Raw genomic sequence first — 22,997 nt, forward strand, 5'->3', positions numbered from 1 at the left:
AGGGCCATTCGCCAAGTACTTAGAGGATTCTAGGATTGTGGCTCGGTTTACTATGCCCGGTAGTCCCGAACGTAACGGTGTAGCAGAAAGGCATAATCGTACACTTATGGATATGGTGAGATGTATGATTAGCGGAACTAACTTACCCGATTTTTTGTGGGGTGAAGCTTTGAAAACGGCGCTTTATATTTTGAATCGTGTTCCTACGAAATCAGCACCTCTTACTCCTTTTCGGTTATGGATCGGACGGAAACCTAGTTTGAATCACACGAAAGTTTGGGGATGCCCTGCAGAAGTAAAATTGTATAATCCAACTTTAAGCAAGTTGGACTCCAAGACCACTCGATGTTGTTTCGTATCTTATCCAGATCATTCAAAGGGATATCAATTTTATAATCCCAATGGAGGAATGAGAATTGTAGATTCACGTACAGCGAAGTTTCTAGAGCTTGATGTGGCAGAAAAAGGTGATTGTTCGCAGACTATTGAAGATAATGGTACGGTGAGTACTTCTATGTCGTTTTCTATACCTATGCAGACAATTGTGGAAGCTCCTACTCCACAGACCGAACCTGTTGAGGCTCAAGAACCATTCATCGAAGCGATTCGTGATGAAATTCCTCAAGCCTCTCAAGAACAGAATGAGGTTGAAGATGCTCCTCTAAGGAGATCCGTTAGACAAAGACGATCGGTTATACCACCGGACTACATAGTTTATTTAGGTGAGCGGGATTATGATATCGGTTGTGTTGTTGATCCGGTGACTTATGCAGAAGCTATTTCTTGTCCTCAGCCCGATTTATGGTTGGATGCGATGAAAGATGAGATGTTGTCCATGAAATGCAATGGTGTTTGGGAGCTTGTTGAATTACCCGAAGGATATAAACATGTCGGTTGTAAATTGGTGTTTAAGACCAAAAAAGACTCCACGGGAAAGATTGAAAAATTTAAAGCCGGATTGGTAGCTAAGGGATTCACTCAGAGAGAAGGAGTAGATTATGAGGCAACTTTTTCTCCCGTTTCTTCTAAAGACTCATTTAGAGTAATCATGGCTTTAGTAGCTCATTTTGATATGGAGCTTCACCAAATGGATGTTAAAACTGCTTTTCTAAATGGAGACCTTGATGAACAGGTTTATATGGCACAACCCGAACGTTTTGCAGCAGATGATACGAGTAATTTAGTTTGTAGATTGAAAAAGTCTATCTATGGTTTGAAGCAAGCTTCTAGACAGTGGTACTTGAAGTTTCATAGTGTTGTTACTTCTTTTGGGTTCATTGAGAACAAGTTAGATCGGTGTATTTCTTGCAAGGTCAGTGGGAGGAAATTTATTTTTCTCGTTCTTTATGTTGATGACATCTTGCTTGCTAGCACCGACATTGAATTACTGCATGAGACAAAGATAATGTTGCCATAGAACTTTGATATGATGGATCTTGGATAAGCGTCTTTTGTCCTTGGAATTGAGATCCATAGGGATCGTTCTCGTCGTATATTAGGCTTATCTCAAAGGGCATATATTGATCGTATTTTGGAGAGATTCAATATGCAACGGTGCAAACCAGGAATTGCTCCCGTCTGCAAAGGTGATAAATTGAGTCTTTCACAATGTCTTTATTCGGATATTGAGAAAGCACGGATGAATAATGTACCTTATACTAGTGCACTTGGTAGTATCATGTATGCACAGGTTTGTACTAGACCGGACATTGCTTTTGCAACTGGACTTCTAGGTAGATATCAGTCAAATCTAGGACACGATCACTGGGTTGCTGCCAAAAAGGTTTTGAGTTACTTAAAGAGGACCGGAGACTATATGCTATTTTATAGACATGTTCAAAACTTGCAGCTAATAGGGTATTCAGATTCAGATCATGCTGGTTGTCGGGATGACAAGAAGTCGACAACGTGGTACATCTTTATGCTAGCAGGTGGTGCGGTGCCATGGAAAAGTGAGAAACAGAAAACGATATCATCCTTTACTATGCAAGCGGAGTTTATAGCATGCTTTTCAGCTGCTACTCGGGCTATTTGGCTCCGGAATCTCATTAGGGAGTTGACCATATTTGATTTTGTTGATAGAGTCATACGGTTGTATTGTGACAATAACTCTGCGGTGTTGTTCATTAACAACAACAGAGGTCTCAAGGGGTCTAAGCATATGGAGGTCAAGTTTTTGACCATAAAGGAATCCGTACAGAATGGTGACGTTGCAGTAGAGCATATTACTACAAATGCTATGATTGCTGATCCACTAACTAAAGGTCTACGTCCTTGCGTATTTGAACGACATGTTATTAGCATGGGCTTAGAAGCATCGTGGGATGCCATTGTTTAGTGGGAGCTTTCTATTTTTACTCTAATAAAGTTTGCATTTGTATTATGTACTTTTAGTAAAGGTTTTGATATGTATTGATTCTTTTACATTCAATTGAGTATTTATGAATGTATTATAGAATACATATTCATTAAAATCTCAAGGTATTGTGTACACCTTGAGTAATGGCTGGGGCATTTATTTTTGGCCATGTGCATATGTCTTGTTACACATAAAGTATAGTTAACTATAAAGGTAAGATATATGTGGGTTCGTTGGAACCATAAGGATGTTCTCTTGTGACACATCGGGTTTTGTGACACATAAAGTAAGAGAATGGTGACCGACAAAGAGGATAACATATAAGGTGTCTCTTTTGAGATGTTATCCGTTTGCCATACTACCATATCAAATTCATATCAGTAAAGTTAAGAGCATTTGTGACCATGGATGGCTCTGTGTCTTTTGATGCGATTACTACTATGGTTCGGTGCTTAAGACTTTATGGGATCGGATTGACTATTGGGAATTATCTCTAGACCAATATAAAGATGCGCGTATACGATACAATTTCAATTTATCTAGCCCAAGTGGGAGAATGTTAGAATATATTTCAAATATTCAATATGGGCTTTATTAATTGTTATTGTAAATATAAATTTGGTCTAATAAAGATAGATAAATCCTAATTCAAATTTGATATGGGACTGGATAAGCATGGGCCGAGATAAGCTTTATCTATATTGAGAGGATAAGGTTTCAATCTCTATAAATAGAACTCAAGTCCCTCCTCTAAACCCTAATGTCCACGCAACCTCACATCAAGAGTCGTCAGTAACGATACGTGAGGGGCCGTCTCATTGAAGCCGGTGTTAAAGGGGGTTCATAGAGGAGAAGCTCTTGAGCAACGGATCGTCGTAAATTCCGCATCAAGAACGATGGATCCGAAACAAGGTGCATCAATGCTTCAACTTTATGAATCTATAATTCGTGTTTCTAAACGTGATTATCTTGGGTCGTTGCATAAGGGTATAAATCGCAGCTAACACGACGTCTTCTGGGCCTCTAGCCGCGAAGCTCGAGCCCATGGCTCACGGCCGCCATGGCCGTGTAGCTCGAGCCCATGGCTCACGGCCACCATGGCCGTGCGGCTCGAGCTCCGTGGTCATGGCGGCCACGAGCCGTGTGCTCGAGCTCCTCGCCCATGGTGGCATGAGCTCGTCGGTCGGTGTCCAGGCCACAAACGTCGCGGTCGCCATGGCCATGGAGCTCGAGCTCCGTAGCCATGGTAGCCGACGTCTTCTTGATTTTCCGGTCGAGATGCAACGCGAGAGAGAGACAGGGAAGAGAGAGGAGAGAACTTTCCTTTTTCTTTTTTGTGGTGGGACCCTTTTGCGTCACTTGTCACGCACCGAATGGTGATCTAGATCACGTCGGATTTCCCACTGTCTATACCCGATATTTTCTCCGTGAGAGAAAACAATCCACCTAACTTTTAGCTAAATGATGTGCCATCTTTCCATTTCTTATTCGGTTTAAATTTCGGGAAATATATAAAGGGAAGTTACATTTCTTGTTGGGTTTAAACTCGAAAAAAAAAAAAGAGAGTTTAAATCGGGGAATGTAGAAAAATGGAACCCTAATCTAAGTACCTCTTCCCCTCTATCCCTTGGCAACCTACTTAACATACTTGACCACCGGACGGCAACAAGGATGGACACTCGAGGCCCTGTTTGGTTCAACATTTGGTTAAAGGACTTTAAGAAAATGCAAATACCTTTGGACCAAAGGCCTTTTTCAAAATGCAAGTAATGTTTGGTAAATTGTATTTTAAAAACACATTTAAAAAGCAACTTTGACGAAAATGTTGTTTGGTGAAAAATAAACTTTGTAAAATATTTTTTTCTTTTTGAAAAAAAAAGCGGCGGCGGCGGTGGTGGTGGCGACCGGCAGCTGCAGCGGTCGGCGGCCGGCGATGGTCGGCGGCGGCGGTGGCGGCAAGCAAAGGTGAAAAAATTAAAATAATAAAAAAATTAGTTGCATTTTGTCAAAGTCCCTTAGCCCAAAGTACCTCTGGAGGTACTTTGGGCTAAGGGACTTTAGAGAGCATTTGAGATGCAATTGCATCTTCCCAAAGTAAGTCAAAAAATGAACCAAACACCATTTGCATTTGACCAAGGGACTTTAGAGCCCTAATGCTTATTTACAATGCTGAACCAAACAGGTCCCGAGTTTCTAAGATTGCATTTGGTTCGGCATTTTCGAGGGGCTTTGGGCCTCGAAAGCCTCTTAACGGGTAAATATTAGCTTTAGAAAGGCTCAAAGCTCAACTTTAAGCATTTTCGGAATGCTGAAGGCATAATTAGTGAAATTTTATCAATTTCCATTTTTGCCCTCCAAAGCTTATTGGAAATCCGATTTTACCCCTTTCCGAAAACACAAAATCCTAGGATTATCGTTCATTAATCGCCTCCTTTCTCGCGAGAAGAACTGAACTCGCTCTCTCCTTCCTCGCGAGAACGAAGCGCAGCGAGAGGACCGAGCTCCTCTCCCCTCTGTCTCGACACTCTCGGTCTCTCGCACGACCGCCACTCCGACCACCACAAGCGACGGTCTGACCTCCAGCAACCCGACCGACGATCGAGGTTGGTTTTTGTCTCCTTTCCCAGAAGTTTGGTCGAGCTTGCGTGGTGTGATCACTGTGATGCTTCGAATTTGGCATTTACACTGTTTTCGCTGATCTAGAGATGCGTTGCTTCGTGTTTATTAGCGTGGTTGGGTTACCTGAGAGGACGTTTCATCTTCTTCTTTTTTTTCGGGGAGGATTCATGAGGGGTGTAAACTAGAATCGATCTTGTTTGCTGGTTGTGTTATAATTAGTCATGATCGCATGATGTCCTGTTGTTTCCCCTCTCCTTTTGCTTTTGATTCCGACTGAAACGGCATCAATTTGAAATTCGGCGAGGCCAGATGAATCTTTCTGTCCCTTATTTTTATGTGGAATCCGTTCGTTTGACTCAATTGCCGTATTCTACAACTTGCTGTTGGTTTTTTTAATGTAATCGAAATAACATTTCAATTACTTGTTGCTTCGTGTAAGATTCTAGTTGATTCGACTGTGAGAAAACTTGACTTAACCCCCACGGTTGACGCAATATGTGTATCTGTAGCTGCGAGAAGTTAGGTGTTGGAAACTCAGAACATTTGGGCGTCTAGATTAGGGCGGAAGGAGTGTAAGTTTACCTCGTAATGCTATTTTTTCACCAGAAAATGTTGGACTTTAGGTTCAATGCTGAAGAAAGACCGATATATATCCCTTAAGGATTTTATAGCAACAAACCTGGTGAAAGTTTATCTGCAGCAAATGGAAATGTTTTCGCCTGGCCATTTCTATTTCTTGTTCGAACATGTTTTAGCTTCATTCTTGTTGTTCTGGTGTCGAATGTTGCTGCGGCCTAATACAGTTACTGTCTCATACCATAGAGACGCAATTCCAACCACTGAACTCCAAAATGAACATTTCAATTTTATCTACTTGCTAGTACACAGTCTCGCGGATCGATACTTGATATGAGTATTGACTGTTTATCTGTGGTAATTTCATTTATGGCGAGATCATTCGTTATTCCAAATGTTAGTCTGCTGCAGTTTAGGACAGAGTCCGGTGGTTATATGATCTTAGTTAGATGGGTCTGCTATGCATTTCAAGGCGAAGAATCTTTATTCTCTGGTTTGTAAAGTTAGAATGGAGTGCTAATCTATGTCATAGGTGGATAAATAGGAACATGAAACTAAATAGTGCTCTAGCTGTTGTTACAGTTCCTAGTGTTGTTCAGCTAGTAAACATAATGCAGGTTCTAGGTGGTTGACTCCATAAGAAAGGCCTAGAAGAATCTGATTTACTTACGATTGAGAGATCACTTTAACCTTTCCATACTATACAAATTACAATGGATAGCTGCTGTGGCAGACATTTGCTTCTGCAAGTCTGTGATGTTATGCTGCTAGTCTGCTATGCATGGTTTTTGTTTCGAAGAAACTTGTTTCTGTATTGCGTGTAGTTTCCTGTAGTTATGGCCGAAGGCTATATTCTGCTAGCACTTTTTTTTTTCTGTAGTTATGGCTGAAGGCTAGAAATCATTGAAATCATCATGTATGAAGTAATATTTGCATTCTTGATTTAGGATTGCATTGGAGGGTACACATATCCCAGCGCTGATACCTAAGCAAGAGCTACTTCGTTTTGTCGGTCGAACAACTTCTTTGATAGCAGCGAAGACCTTGCACAATTATATACGAAGAAATGCTGTGGATGATGCCCATTTTGCAAGAGTAAATTTGGATCCAATTTATGTACGGTGGGTTCCAATACTGTAAATGAAGAGGTAGTGCTTCAAATGATGATGCGACATGTGACATGGCATGTGTATGTGATCAAATAGCTGTGAGTTTAGGAAATAGCGAATGGTGTTTGTAATTTTTAAGAACAATGGATTTCTTTCCTTGGGGCATATGTCACCGCGTTATTTGTAAGGAACGTACGCATTTTTAAATTGAGATAGAATCTATTTTTGCCAAAAAAAAATATTATTTTGTAATTTATGAAGTTGTTAATACATTTGGGACGGGCAGGGTGCTCAAATAAGTTGTTGAACTTCTGAAAACCATGCCACTGAAGCCTACTAATGCGCAAGGTAACGATTGAGATAGAGTCCATTTTAGCAACAAAAAAAAAAGGGAACTTTTATTTTCTAATTTATAAATGTATTAATACGTATCTTTAACATTGTTTGTAATATTCAAATTAAAAGAATTGCAGACATTATTTTTCACATTTTAAACAAATTAAAAATTAAAAGCTTAAATTAATTACCAAAGAGACTTTTGAAATGTGTTTTTACCAAACAACTTTCGTCTCAAAGTAGCTTCTCAAACTCAAAGCACATTTTGCCAAACAACATTTGCATTTCCCCAAGCCCCCTTAGGTTAAATTGCTTTTCATTTTTTCAAAGCTCCTTGAAAATGCTGAATCAAACGCAGCCTAAATCCTCCACATAATATGGCTAAGAGTTTAGATCCATTGCTTGAATTAGATCCCAACGAAATGCATCAAAATCTAGGGATTGTAGTTATTAATGAGGGCAATATAGAGGTGTCAACGGGTCGGGTCGGCTCAAGTCGGTTTCTTTTTTTTTTTAATCAAAATCACTCGATATGTCCGTCGAATGAAAGAAAATAAAAAATGAAATGAAAATAAGATGAATTAAAAAGAAAACGTGGGTGAAAAAAAAAAGCCGGAACCGGGCCGGCCCAATCCTAACAATACCAAGCTATCTTGAAAGGCGTGAAAATTAGGGTGAATTTTCCGGGCGGGTCGGGTATGTTCGACTCGGGCCGGGTCGAGCCGGCGCGTGCTTTTTTGACACCCCTAGACAGTAGCAGGAGCAATAACCTTCGCCGCCGTGGCATGGGAGGGACTAGCTCCGATGAGGACATTCTTTGGAGACCATGTCAGTTGGAAATATTGGGTTCATTTCCATCGCATTTCAAATTATGGGATTCTAAGGAAAACCCGGAAAATACAAGGAATAAGGAACAGATACGAAAACTCAACCCATAAAGTCAAGCTTCGCTTATTTTTCTATAAAGCTGGACTTTCTTTTTTTAAAATCACAAAATTGCTATCTTCATAATTAACAAATAATCATTTCTGTGACTATCAAAAGATCATACCTACCATGTCGCATATCCATGTGCGTCTCTCAAGCAAAGCATGCTTTGATTGTACAAAACTTATCTATTATTCCAGTCGAAATCGACGTTCTCAAAATAAAAAAATGAAAAATGAAAATCCTCTAAGAGAAAGGAAGTAAGGAGAAATTTTCTGGATCCTCCTTCCATCCGTCGCTGTCTAATGCTGTCAAGGTTTCCTTTGATCCATGAAAATCAACTTCCCGGAAAACGTTTTTGGGATTTTTTGGCTTTTGGGGTCGAAAAAAATATATTTCCCTTATCGAAAAAACTCATTCAAAAGTGAGAAAAAAGTTTTCCTCATTTTAAGAAGAAGAAAACATTTGCCTCATCTTTCTTTCATCCTCTCTTTCACATCTTCTTTCTTTTTAATTTTTTCTCTCCTTTTTTTGTTCTTTTTTTCTTTTCTTTTTTATTCTTTTTCTATTTTTTCTTATCACTTCTTCTCCGTTGGCCGGTCTCCGATGGCTTGGCTTCGCTTGCCTTACTCGAAGCCAGGCAAACGTTGCCGAACTCGATCAAGACCGGGCCAAGCGTAGCCGGCCTCGCGTGAGGACAAGCAAGGCATGCCTACGGCTAGTTGTCGGGCGTTGTCTTGGCCAGCGATGGGTAGAAAACAGTAATGAAAAAAAAATAAAAAACATAAACAAGAAAAAAGAAAAAGAAAAGGATAAATAATTAAAACATTGAAAATTTTATTTTTAAAAAAATAAAAAAATTTTGATAGTGTGCACGGAAGAAAATCAAATCCAATTTTCCATACCAAGAAATGAAAAATATGTTTCGAGTCTTTTTTATATTTCAATCAAATACCAAAAATATAGTCATTTTTTTTAAATATTGATTTTTTGAAAAATATTTTTCAGAAACGAAACAAATGGAGCCGGCGTTCGACTGAAAAAAAAAAAAACGGAGCCTACGACTAAGAAAAAATAAAAATAAACATAAAACTCCAACCTAAGCACCTCCCTCTCCCTCTCCCTCTCCCTCTCCCTCTCGGCCGCTGCCATAAACCTAACCTAAGCACCTCTCTCGTCCTCCCCCTCTCCCCCCCGCCCTCTCCCCCTCTTCCCCTTTGCGGACTGCTCCGGCGATTGTAAGCCCTCGATGGCTGGGGGATTTGCTCCAAGGAGGAGAATTGACGACATATCGACGGCGGAAGGGACTATAATTCAAATGGGTACTGTAGCTATTGATGGGGGTTCTCGCGCTGGTGAAATCCTCGTATCAAGGACAGTAATCGGAAAGGGAAGTAATGGGACCATCGTCTTCGAGGGCACCTATGATGGTCAACCTGTTGCGGTGAAGCGATTGGTACGAGGTCATCGTGCTGTTGACTTCGACGAGATTTATTATTTGATGACATCTTACTCGCATCCAAATATTGTCCGGTACTGTGGAGCGAAGTACGACCTGGATTTCGTGGACCTCGCTCTGGAGCGCTGTAGGTGCAGCTTGCACGATTTGATCGTAGCATTCTCAGCCTCTTTGGATTTCTCTGTCTGCCCTCATGATCCACCGTCCATGGCTAAATATAAGAACAAGCTGGAATCTATAAGGGTTGAGATGCAGGATGTTAACCTGTGGATTGACGGCGGTCGTCCCTCAGTTTTGTTGCTGAAGCTGATGAGGTAACTTTTTCTAGTTCGAATGAAAAGATAACTGCAGTATGCTGCTTTGCTTAGTAGTGTCACAGATTTGTAAAATCTGTTTTGTAAAATCTGTAGTGAGCTTGCTTACATATGCCGACATGACTGAGAAGCATCTCGTAGAGATCACTGGATTCAAATTAATAGGCACTGCCTTGACTCTGGATAGATTTATGTTAAGTTCAATGTCACCATCAGCGCCAAACTCTTAGTTGCCTTCCCATGGAAATCAATTAGGTATTATCAATTATGGTTCTACTATTTTGGTAGAATGGGTATAACTTGTCTCCTTTTGATTCGTGAATGCTGCTGAATCCTTGTGCATATGGTGATGTGATTGATACGGCCACAGAGTTTATCCCGAGATTTTTCTGTAGAGATGACCTCGCGTCACTGGGTCTTAAGGAGTCCTTAATTTCTAGTATATAAGTTTGTTTCTCATTTCAAGTGGCCCAGACAATATTTGTTTCCGAATGCATTGTTGGTTTAAGTATAATGTTTACTCTATGCTATTAATTACACAGGGAAGTGGTATTGGGACTCGACCATTTGCACAACTTGGACATAATCCATGGGGACTTAAAGCCTCAAAATATCCTGATCACTGGTAAACCATTAGTTGTTAAGCTATCTGATATGGGCATTAGTAAATGGGTTCCTGAAGAGGAGCTTTTCTTGGGATATCATGCCACCAGTAAGTGCTTAGACCAATCTCTTCTTTTAAAGAGTACTTCATGTTGGAAGTCTCCTTCATTGACCGATGAATCCGTCATACCCATCTATATGGTCCAAGTGATGATGTCTCTTTTGTTGATCTCTGATGTCTATCTTGCAGGTTGCGGAACCTCGGGATGGAGAGCACCCGAATTGCTTCTTAATGGGCGTCAAACACCATCGATGGATGTGTTTAATCTAGGTTGTGTCTTGTTCTTTTGTCTTACCGGTGGAAGACATCCATTTGGTGAAATAGAACGTGACATCAATGTTAAGACCAACAAAATGGATCTGTCCTTGGTGGAATCCATACCGGAAGCTCATGATCTGATTTCGCGTTTGCTAAACCCTAATCCTGAATTGAGGTAGCTGTCATCTTTGATCACTATCGTTTTCATCCTGGAGTCATTTGTCGTGAAGTGCATCGTGGAAGTTTTCAGACATGTTGGTCACTCTCTAATTTGAGCTGCCATAGTTGTGTGGTTTATGAATTGAGGAAGTCGGCCATCTCAGTGTTGTTCATGAAGTTGATTTCTTTGAGCATTTTGGATCACAATTCATTTTTTGTAATGATTTTGCAAGGGTCAGTATTTAATTGCTTTTAATTACTGACAGGCCAAAGGCATCGGAGGTGCTTCACCATCCACTTTTTCAGATGAAGGACTATTGGAAGCTGACAGCTCACTCAATTCAGAGTTCTGGAAGCTGATAGAGTTGGATGGGAATGACTTTAGCCATGTCATATACTTATTGTGAGAACTTTTCAGCCCATTAGTAGTTTAGCAATTTCTCCGCTAGCTAGTAGTTTTTTCATACGGCCTTCTTCGGCAATACTTCGACTCTATTTTGAGCGGTCAGAAGCTTGGTTTCTTTTTTGAGAGGTCAGAAGCTTCATCTATCATGCAGATGCCTTTTTTCATCATCAGCTGGTTTGTCCATTGTTCTCTGTTCAAGTGCCAAATGAGCAACTGGACACTTCGACATAGGCTACATGACTAACTTGTCCCTCGCCAAAGAAGTTTATCCTATAAATATGGGAATTAATGGAATACTTATGGCCAATTAACGGAATGCTTCTGGCCTTTCAGAAATTGAGAGCGAGCTGTTGGTTTTGCAATTTCTGATTAGTGATTCCCGTCTCTTCTTTAAAATTGTAAACGTATTTGTTGAAAGTGATAGACATTAGATTTATTATAAATCATGGAAGACATAATATTGCATGACAATATAAAAACGGTAAAAGTGAAGTTTGAGCATGTATATTGCGTAAAATTTCGTTACCTTTTGCTTGAGGTGAATAATGGCCACCACTCGAGCATGTTTTGGGTAGTAGGAAGGTGATCATTCAGCATGTCAATATATCTAGTTTGATCCACATTCACTCAAAGGCTTCCAATGAGTTATGGGCCGGTTATGATATATCAATTGCTCTACATTGCACTAATTTTTCAATGTGTGATTTTTTTAACACAATTCATTCTCTAACACAATTTATACATTCATCCTAGCAATTCATTATGCTTTTGATTATTTGAAATGACATAGCAAAATATTTCTTGGAAATAGTTGGGAATTCGTTAGTTCTAAAATGCTTCAATAAACATTTTATTAGAGGAATTGCAAAAAGTTAGATATTCTAATTTGGACTTTGTTATACAATGCATCCTATTGTGAAAGGTTGTATGTTTTGGTTTGTAAAAATCGATTTATGATATTCTACACCGTGCTAATTCTCCAATGTGAGATTTCTCTAATAGAATTCACACATTGATCCTAGCAATTCACTATCCTTTTGATTATTTGGAATGACATAGCAAAATACTTCTTGAAAATAGTTGAGGATTCGATAATTCTTTTCGATAAACATTTCATTAGAGGAATTGCAAAAGGTTAGATATTCTAATTTGGACTTTGTTATACCATGCATCCTGTTGTGAAAGGTTGTAGGTTTTGGTTTGTAAAAATCGATTTATGATATGGATTCGAAATTTTTTTTGTGAATTTCGGGATGATGTTAGTGCGTTGATCCAAATGAAGTAGCTTTGAGTGGTGTGGCTAAGAAGTGTAACAACTTCATATGTTTGAAAACGAACAAGCAGAGATTAAACACCTCTAATTCTCTTCATTCATAATAAGCCGAGCAGATTAGAGAGCTTCCTGGTTTAATAGCATAATAGAGAAATAAGAAGGGAGCCGATAGTCCGATAGTACTGTCAATTATTTTTAATCATATGATTTCTCAATCAATAAGTGCTTTATGCAAAACACGCGACGATAGTATATGAATCCACGGTAAAGATTGTATCATCACCGATGGTACAGTCAAGAAAGCATTTTTCAAATAAGAATTTGAATAATCTGCAACCTATTGAGTGTGCGAGTCAGAATTTCGAAATATGGGATAGGTTTTTTACTAGCAGCAGCAGCTAAGACATTCCGGGAAAAGCAAGATAAGATTGTCTTTCCTTCTTTCCTTAGGGAACCGCTTCCAACCAATCTAGTGAATCACCGCCATGCATGCATCGAGGGATTTGTTGGTATGCATATTATTTTAGGATATTCTTCTAGACCAAGCCATCAGCATCTATATGTGGAGACCTAGCTATGGGAGAACTTGCCTCCGTTTGCCAAGAGGCGTTAAGCCTGACTATAATTGGATATTACGCATTAGATTAAACCATTGATGTTTGATTTGATATTGTTTTATTTGACACGCAAAAGCTCTCTTGAAACAAAATAACTCATATTTGATTTGGTACGTATACTATATGTTAGTTTGGACTGTTGAGTTTCTGGTATGTTCTATAGATTTTCGTGATGGACACTTGATATGAGTAAAAGAGATACGGACCATTCATCGTTCATTGGGCTGTGGTTGCTTATATAATTTATGTTAACTATTTTTGAAATTCTTCAGCTAACAATAAGTAGGACGAGAACAATATCAATGGCGAGTTTTTGGTAGTCGAATTTGGGAATGCTTAGATAGTTGAATACACGTTTGATATAATATTTGCTAATGTTTAGATTATTAGATTGGAAAGTAATATACATGTTACTGTTTCTTCAGACATACAAAAGGATATACATATATCATAGAAAGAAATCCATTGAAAGTACTAAAATTTGTCACGTAAGTGTAATGAATACTAAAACTTACAAAAAATGCAGTCAAGTCCTATAACTTATTAAATTGGTGGAATCAAATTCTTCTGTTAACTCCGTCCAACTTGGTTAACAAAAAATGCCGACGTGGCTTCTATAATACGTAGTGCCGACGTAGCTAAAACGATGTTGTTTTGGTCAAAATTTGATTTTTTAATAGAATTTTATCTAAATTATAGAAAAAATAAGTTGATTTTTTCAGAAAAAAAAAACCAGGAAGGCAGAGCCTCGCCTGTTTGACTTCCTTCCATTTTATTTTACTTTTTTTTTATGGATCAAAATCACGGCAGTACCACAAAGAAGAGAGTAAATAATAAAAAGCTACGTCAATATTTTCACTGACTTTAGCTAAATTGGGACGGAGTTAATAAAAAGATTCGATTACACTAATTTGACAAATTTTAAAAATTGATTGTACTTTTTATAAGTTTGAGCAATTAATTGTGCTTTCGTGATAATTTTTAAGATTTTCAATGCACTTATCCCTATATATTAGTAATATGTTAGTGATGGTTATGCTAATTGTGTGACTTTTGAGTAAGAGGATGGCCATGTCATTGCTGCTATTATAGTGGGAATTGTTAGGATTGGACGCAAAATCAAATTGAAGTAAAACTTAAAGTAAAAAATAGCAATCGAGACACGAGATTTTATTCTAATTTACCCTTACACTAGGGCTACGTCGAACAAATAATTTTACTATAATTAGCACATTGTACCTCTCATTATATCACTCAATTACAAGTGAAAAAGAGTGTGTGTGTGTGTGTGTGTGTGTGTGTGTGTGTGTATATATATATATATATATATATATATATAACAGTAACTATTCATGAACCCAAGTCCAAACTATTAATGAAAAATTATGAATTCAAATCGTAAAAATCCTCGTGTCCAAGGAGAGGGTGTTGTTCCCTTAAGACCCCCGTCAGAGCAGCTCTCCCGAATCCCCACCCGCTCAACGTGGAGTAAGACCCACGTGATTTCGTGTTACAGGAAGAGGTGTAAATTTATAAATAACAACGCAAAGTCATGAAAGCGAGGATAAAGCATGTTTCCTCAGGAACAAGGACGAAGGCAAGCCCCGTAATATTAGCAGCGACAATGAGGATGATCGTAATTTGCGATAGTCAATAAAAAGGGTGTATAGTGAGGTTTATGGCATGAAATAACTCGAAGCATAGGTCTGGTATATTAATACATTCTAAAAAAAATCACGTAAATACACTTTGAATATAATTGATATTCTTTTACCGACAAAACCCGTGCATGAAAAAAGAAGGGTTAACCCAAAATCGGATCGGAACACGAGAAGATGACACTTTCTCAAATCTTGCGACTCCGGAATCTCAGCTACCGAGCTCCGATCATAACACAGAAAAGCCGTGCAAAAGGTAACACAAAGGAGGAGCCCTCGAGACACGAACTTTAGCAACATGAGTTATATGGGGAGAGCGAGACAGTGCTAATCTAGCATAACAACCTTTGAACAATGAGAATGCTTTTTTCCTTTTCCCCCTTTTTCTCCATTCAGGGAGACCAGGTTCAAAAGTGAAACAGGAATCGGTTTACATTGAGTCTCTGTACTTCAAAATATCGTTCATGTTCCACTCGTAAGTTTCGCAGATGCTTGTAAGGCCATCCCCCTCTTTGCCAAGGCACATTAGTTCTTTGAGATGCTCAGATGGCAGCCACACCTGCGACAACATGGAAAGTAACAAATGGCTTGTGATGATTCTGCATGTATTATTGCTGTAACAAGTTTTCCACACACTGCAAGTGACAGAAACAAAAAAAAAAGCATCTTTTACATCGAGTTAGAACTTGTTCAGAGTGAAATGGAGGAAAAAACCAGGAAGGCACTCCCTAGATAGGAAGAAGACACGAGTACCAACAATCAAACTAATGCCACCCATCAGGTGCTTATCTGAGGAATCATGTACAGTCGGCGAGTATTTGAACTTACCCATAGAGGTCCTACTGGATTGTGGGCTCCATCCTTGGACTCACAGCCCTCCTCGTCTTTACTACTGGCAGTTGTGGAAGGCGAAGTCTAAGCAATCGAGGAATTTGACACTAGTTCTAGCAGTTTCTCATTTCCCTCTTGTTAATCAACAGATGAAGTGGAAGACTACATCAATATAACAAGGAAACGGATGGATATTGACATCGACATGCTAAGACTAATAATTTACCACATCTATCTTGATCCCAAGAATGAAAGTCTGGTTGTCTAACAACCGCTAAGCAAGTCATACACAAGATATGAGAGCGATCGACTTATTCCACCTCAGAAAAACTACAACGATGCCTTATGAACAAAATGAGTTGCATTGGCAACAGTTAAATTCCAAAGGTAACTTGATCTGGGATAGCATGTGGCAAGTGACAAAAGATCGGGCAATGACTGCATAAGAAGCTGAAGAGTAAAGAACGGAAGAAGAAGAAAGGAATCATGGCAGAATGTGATATATATTGCGAACAACAAGGACTATAAATCCTGTAATGCTTCCAGATAATATCTAAAAACCGTCAAATCATATATTGCGAACAACAAGGACTATAAATCCTGTAATGCTTCTAGATAATAGCTAAAAACCGTCAAATCCCAAAAAGAGAGAACCACATACTTATCGTTTAATTAATCCTGCAGAAGTACATACTTCAGTGAACTAAATGCAATAAGGCTATACCTGGAGAGCTCGCCAATGAGAGTAAGTGCGAAACAGAACCCAAAAGAAAGGGAAGTTAGGCAGAGGTAAGACCTAAAAGTAAGAAGAACTATAAGAACTCAGAATGAATTGCCTTAAGATTAAACAAATAACAGAGTGAATATATTCCGTCAACACCGCATTTTGTTGAGCCAGAATAAACACCAAAGAAGATGATATGCCACAACTTAATACTTACACAGAGCAGTTGTTAGAGGCAGAAAATAAGCAGAGACATAGAAGTGCTCTCTGGGGATGATTGATCCCCTGTTCATGGAAAAGAAGAACTCAGACGATTGCCCCTAAACATGAGCAAGTGGAATATATGCAAAATGATATATAGACGCCAGGTTCCTGAGAAAGGAAAGGAACCAGTAATGAAAGTTCTTGCCATCTTATCTCAGCAAGAGAGGACGAGTGGAGTGAACCATGTCCATGGTAAATATGCGAGTTTAGAAGTAGACACACAGCCTGCTAGGAATCTTAGGACCAAGCAATGCAAATGATGCATCCTGTTAGATGTAACACACCGACAACACATCTATTGAGATGCAAATATATCACATTCCACAAACGAAGTTGTCACACCGGAAGAACTTTTCCTACATCTAATCTAAACCAGAAGTACACCAGTATGCTTTCAGGCAATTACCTTATTATACCCACCACTACAAATGGATCTCTACGGGACAGTATACCAGTATGCATTCAGATTTTAAAATCATATTCATACCAACAAACAATGCTTCAACCAAATGCACACATTATTAGATAATTGGAACGTAAAATGCCTTTGAGAAATACATAAAAATGTTTTGATGATAACATGGCCTATCAAGTTTCATCTATTTTTCTGTCTGGTGCAATGATTGGCCTTCATTTAAAATGAATGAGAAACATCACCATTGGCAAAAGGTATGGTTCATCAAGCTTAAAAGCCTCCAACTAAAACCGGTCCATCAAGCTTAAAAGCCTCCAACTAAACCTTCACATATATCTGGTGCTACTAACCAGAAAAAGGGAATGATGACTCAAATCTAGACTTTAGAAGGCAATTACAAAAGAAGCTTTCGATTACGACCAGCGGATCCTGGGTCATAAAAAAAAAAAGGAGCTTTCTTATAGAAAATAAACAATCCAAGTACACAAGAATGTATGTGAGCTCTAGCTAGAAACAGAAATAAAAAATGTGCACAATTATGGTCCCATCAACCAGGCCAAAAATCTGAAGTTATCAGCAAATAATTTGCTCAAATAGGCTGATAATTAAAATATTCCAATATCATAGCACAAATGAGAAAAGTAGGAAGAAACTGTTACCGCTCGGCAATATGTCGCAACCTTCTGCGGACAAGACATGTGTTTAAGCTGCAGCAAGACAAGGTCTATAAGTATCAAGTCCACTGAGAAAATAAGCAACATACAATGCCTTTTCAATTGTTTATTTCTAAAACTTAATAGCAACAGAAGGAATATTCAGTTACTCGCCACAAACACATCCATCGACATTCCTCACTTAGATGACCATTCCAACATGAAAATGAATGGTAAGTGATGTGGACTGCTTTCAAGGAGAAGAGAAAAAAGGCCAACCTTGAAGGGTAGATGACTTCGACAGAAGAAACATCCTTAGAAATGGTTTTAAGGAACAAATCCAGGGCTTTACCCGCGCCAATAGCTTAAATCCTAACCTACATTAGTCTCCACATGAATTCACTTAGCGAAGTAGCAACTTCCAATATTTCACAAGCTCATAGTAACAACAAGTGATAAACTCTGATTCCATGGACTTAACCATGCATTTTATTCTTGAGAGACCCCTCAGGAGCCTTCTCCAAACCCATCCAAGCCCTATTCATCCGCAAAAACCAAGGAAAACCCAAGAATGAGTCGCAAACGCACCCTCACAATCAATCATCACTCTACAAACTTCAACTGCACCCAATGAGCAAATGCAATTCAATGTCAAAGGCTACAAGACAACATTGTCGGAGCCGAAATTGATGCACAGCTCGAGGTTGGAGGCGCTCCCGTTGGAGGATATCTTGTTATAGAGCTCTCTGAGGGTGGACGGAGTCAGAGAGCAGGCCGAGTCGAGAGCAGAGCGATTGAGTGACGGGCCAAAGCACCAGTTCCTACCTGTGTCAACCTTAAGTTACACGTCATCTGCAATTGCCTTTCTCTAGTTAGTTTATTTTTGGGTGCATTCACATAAGTCATTAATGAGATCATAATCACTCACAACAATGGCCGATTTTTGTGCTTCCTAGATTAGTGGATGGGTCCAACTCAGGGGAAACTTGGGATTCAAGGAAAAGTCCAATAGAGACAGACCAAAGTCTACTGAGCCTATGTCATAAGTGAGAATGCACTGTAACCCTCGACCAGACCAAAGCAAAGAATCATAGCAAACATCCATGCTGACAAACGTGGCGGGATCAGCTACTGAGAACTCACCAGTCCAAAATGCTATGAGCTTAATAAGTTTTTCGTTCTTAAGAACAGGTGGGAAGGAACGACTTCAAAAGAGTGGTACTTTCAGGAAGAAATAATGATCAGAGATGGCCAAATGAGAAGAGAATCATATAAATCGAAAACTATGCACATATGCAAAGATGCTATAGTACACTAAGATGTGTGTCAATGGAGGGGACACGCAATGTGCTCCGAGGGACATTGGCGTGAACAGAAAACTCGTCTTAATAACCAAGCGGCATACTGGGGTCCGTTTCATTCATTGCCTGCTATAAAGTTCGGTCTTCACCTTGGCACAAGTACTCATCGCAAATAGAGGCCGATCACTAATCATTCTGAAGCCGCAATATGTCAATCATCTTGTCTAGCATAGCTTCCACCTTCAGTTAAAGATGTGATGTGTAAGTTTTCACCAAAAGCCAATACGGTTCAGCCGAGCAAATGATAAAAGGTTATCAGATGATCTCATGTATTAACTACTAAAACAATTCAACCTTGTCCAGTTTCTTCTCATACTACAACAAACCACGTAAATATGAGAGGTGCTTCTATTAAGCGCAAAAAGCATCAGCAACAACATCAAGGTTTTAGAGATTATGCATGACAAGGAACTACAACACATCCACATAAAGGGCAAATATCACAAAAAACCCCAAACTATGCTCACCGCGACACAAATACCCCAAACTCTTTTTCTTTTCTTTTGTTTTTTTTTTCACTAAAAATCCTAAACTTGCCTGTTGTGACACAAATACCCCGAACTTATACCAGTGTGACAAATATACCCTCCATGGGACTGCAAGACATACATGTCACACATGTTAAGTTTTGGTTTTTTTTTTTTTTTGTGATATGGAAAAAGAAGAAGAAGAAGAAGTAGAAGAAGAAGAAGAAGATTGGGGGTATTTGTGTCACAATGGACATGATTTGAGATTTCTGGTGATATTTGCCCCTACATAAATGGACCGCGTAGGAAAGCCTTTGAGCTCCTAATAGAAAGCTACTCCTGTCTTGGAATCTAACAGTTGAAAAACACAAAAATGCCACTTCATCAGTTGAAAATCATGATACTCTTTAAGGAGCATCACGCAGTAAAAGTATAAGGCCATAAGGGTTCTTCTCACCAAATGACTTACCATCATTCTTTGAAACTGTTAGTGAAATTACAAGAGAATAAGATTGACAAATTACAGACATCCAGACTCCATCAATGCTGGGGCCATTACATAAGTTGCATCAATATTGAACCATAGAGAGCCAATAATTAGCCTTTTTTATACGACTATTCTAAATGGTAATTTCTGCATCTCAGCACCCATGTGAAGAGCTTTATTACTCAAACCAAGGGATCTTATGGGCCAGGAGACAGCAGGACCTCATACTGTCCTATACCTCTCTCAGCAGAGGAATTAGCACATATTTCGTGTCATGCATGCCTCGAGGGGGTGGAACCATTAAACTTGCACGTTGTTATCAAATTGACAGAGTAGCTATTTAAAAGCTTACTTGATCATTATGGCAAGGGAAGCCAAAAATACAAACTAAATGGCATATAACATGCAACACCAAGATCATTCGAGATAAAAAAAAAATCATGCAGCACAGAGAGGTTGATGGCTTCCTCAATTTTTTTTTTTTATGCAAATTCTAAAAGTGAATAATTGACAGGTTTCACAATAATACCAGCTCAATCCCACAAATGCTTGATGTGATAATCTCCTATGCAGGGCTATCAAAAAGCAAATGGAAGGAGAAAAACAAAAAGAAAGAAACCACGAGCTAACCTGCGTGTCATCCTGAAGGCCGTGCCTATACAGCATAGCATCCCATTTTTCCACCAAATTCCTAGCAGGGCGTTTAAAAAGGGGAACAACTTTCTCATTCACCACAATTAGTGACTGCAGCAGGCCAGTTTCACTTTCTGCTGCACCCGTGGGAAGATAAATTACAGGTGTATTGGCTCTTTCAACCACCTGACTGATGCAATCAGCAGCTTGAGGAAAAGAGTAAAAGCAACTTGGTTTCTTAGCATTGCTACTACCAGAATAAGCAGAGATCAATTAGATCTTCAGCGACTAGAATTAGTTAACTAGTGGACTAGTAGAAACGTTGTGTTAGAAAAATGACTGGCAGTGGCACCAACGAAATGAATGGGAACTCAAGTTTTGACACAATCATCCAGAACAACATTCTACCATCCTGACCAACAAAGCTGGTAATTTGTATGAAGTTCAACAAACGTCATTCAAGCTGGAACTTTTTCTATCACGCTGAACATTTTTATTGAAATTTATATTTAAAAAATTAAAAGAAGGCCTCCTCCAACAGTTAGAGCATGTCGTTTAAGATAGAAAAAAAAATTCATCAAAAATATCTCCTCAAACGATTTATTTGCAATCGTATTGGCTTCAAAATATCCCAAGTGACATCATCATTCTGAATTTATGAGTGACCATATCCACATTCTCTACAAGCTTAACCTACTTGATGAAACTGTAAAGGTGCACTTTAATAATTGAATTACTTCCATATTCTCACTCAAGAATTGGCTGGCATGGCGAAAGTCCCGATAGTAGAAATATATCGCAAATTAAGAGGCCAGTAATGAACTGGACTTTGGACATAGGTCATCCTACTTGAAGGCTGTGTAGAATATAGATATGAAAAAATCTATCCAAAAAGATTACGATCGCAGATGAAGTAGTTTAACATTTGAATTACTTCAACGTTACTGCACTTGAGAGACATTTAAGGAACTCCATAATAATCCAAGACGTACCTGTTGGTAGCATTCTTAACATGACAGTAAATAGACCATGCCTAACCTACATTAAAGAGAGTTGCAAGCAAACCAACAGCAAGCCCAGTCCTACGAGTAAGTCACTCATGTCATACAAATGAACAGAACTTCTTCCTGAACAAATCTATAACTGCATGTCCATCTGCGTCTAACAACTATGTAGGATATAAGGAATAAGTAACGCAACCGAACTTCAAAAAACCATGTCACCAAAAATGAAGAGCAATATAATCCTTTCCCAAGAATGTCTGGATAAAACGTTCCGCTGTAAGCATAATCAGATGACTTGGTTCGCCAAAGTCTTGCATTTATGAGCAAGTGGACTGCCAGGTTACATAACCCATTCCTGCTATATATCGGCAAAAAATACATCTCCGATGGCAATAACGTCGTCCTTGGATGCAAACTTTGCCTGGATGTCTTGGACTGTCATCTTATTTGGCCTCTTCACATCTTCCACCCAGGGGGACTCGAGTTTGCCCATTGATAGGCCTAGATTTTTCAATTCTTTACATGTTCATCATCAACATAACAATGTTGTGGCAAAGGGAAATAACAAATGAACCTTTCAATATGCAAGTGGTTCTTTCTAATTTCTGAAAACACCTCAAATGAAATGACAACCTTCCGACCCAAGCATTGGTTTATATGATCAACATCCAGGCACCCTATGGTACCGATAATTGACTCGACTCTAAAGCTTGGAATAACCAAAACCCAGTTAAGTACAGCAGCGAAGGACACGTGCTTCTCTAAGCAAATCAAATAACCCGATAGACAAATTGCAAGAGGAAATTTATTGGATTGCGGATTCTACTCAATCGTTCTCCTCTCTGAAACCCTCTGATCCACCTTATAACACCGGTCAAAACCATATCCACCAAAATTTGCAACCCCTACATCGCCAGCACCTTCCACGGACAAGTTACCAGACTGATGTGGCAATAAAAACACATCCTCAATCTCTTTATTCAACGAAATTTGCATTCGCACAGCGGACTTAAAATCATCAAACGACGCGGATGAGGACACCAAGGACCGATGCCCCTTATTTATCTCACTCGAATTCGAGCCACTCAGACTACCGGTCTGGTCAGCTCCTAAATCTCGAAAAGTCTGATTCCACAAAGTCGGAAGCCCTAGCTGTTGCAGCTTCAGCGAACACAGAGCTCGCAACACGGATTCCCGCATGCGATCACCGAACGAATAGGCCTTAATCGACGAAACAGTATACGACATCATGCTGCGGAGGTCCGCAATGAAATACACAACGACGATGAAGATGGGGAGGAAGGCGACGAAGAGGCACATCTTGTTGAACGCGAGCTTCGGCCGGCGGTTGCGGCCGATGCGAGACTCGAAGACCTCAACGTCGAAGGCCGCCGCCCAATGCTCCGCTGGCGATATTGGCTTGG

General features: G+C 39.4%; 1 protein-coding gene and 2 pseudogenes across 2 annotated transcripts; 1 reads left to right on the plus strand and 2 right to left on the minus strand.

Moving 5' to 3' along the window:
- The first annotated feature begins 9,200 nt into the window (after window positions 1–9,200).
- Window positions 9,201–11,164, plus strand: LOC125316244 (serine/threonine-protein kinase/endoribonuclease IRE1a-like). 2 transcript variants are annotated; one of them, XR_007199551.1, is made up of 3 exons: window positions 9,201–9,699; window positions 10,553–10,796; window positions 11,047–11,164. XR_007199551.1 is itself a non-coding variant. In XM_048284148.1 (2 exons), exons 1-2 carry the CDS (start codon window positions 9,245–9,247, stop codon window positions 10,593–10,595), a joined length of 498 nt encoding a protein of 165 aa, XP_048140105.1. In that variant the 5' UTR covers window positions 9,201–9,244; the 3' UTR covers window positions 10,596–11,002. The 2 variants fall into 2 exon arrangements, 1 of the variants encoding a protein (XP_048140105.1); XM_048284148.1 differs by lacking the exon at window positions 11,047–11,164 and having other exon boundaries at window positions 10,553–11,002.
- Window positions 11,165–15,649: 4,485 nt separating this feature from the next.
- LOC115744716 lies at window positions 15,650–18,726 on the minus strand (annotated as a pseudogene).
- A 180-nt stretch (window positions 18,727–18,906) lies between these two features.
- LOC115744715 lies at window positions 18,907–21,954 on the minus strand (annotated as a pseudogene).
- Between the last annotated feature and the right edge of the window lie 1,043 nt (window positions 21,955–22,997).

This window comes from Rhodamnia argentea, chromosome 8 (assembly GCF_020921035.1).
Source record: "Rhodamnia argentea isolate NSW1041297 chromosome 8, ASM2092103v1, whole genome shotgun sequence".
NCBI classification, from domain to species: domain Eukaryota; kingdom Viridiplantae; phylum Streptophyta; class Magnoliopsida; order Myrtales; family Myrtaceae; genus Rhodamnia; species Rhodamnia argentea.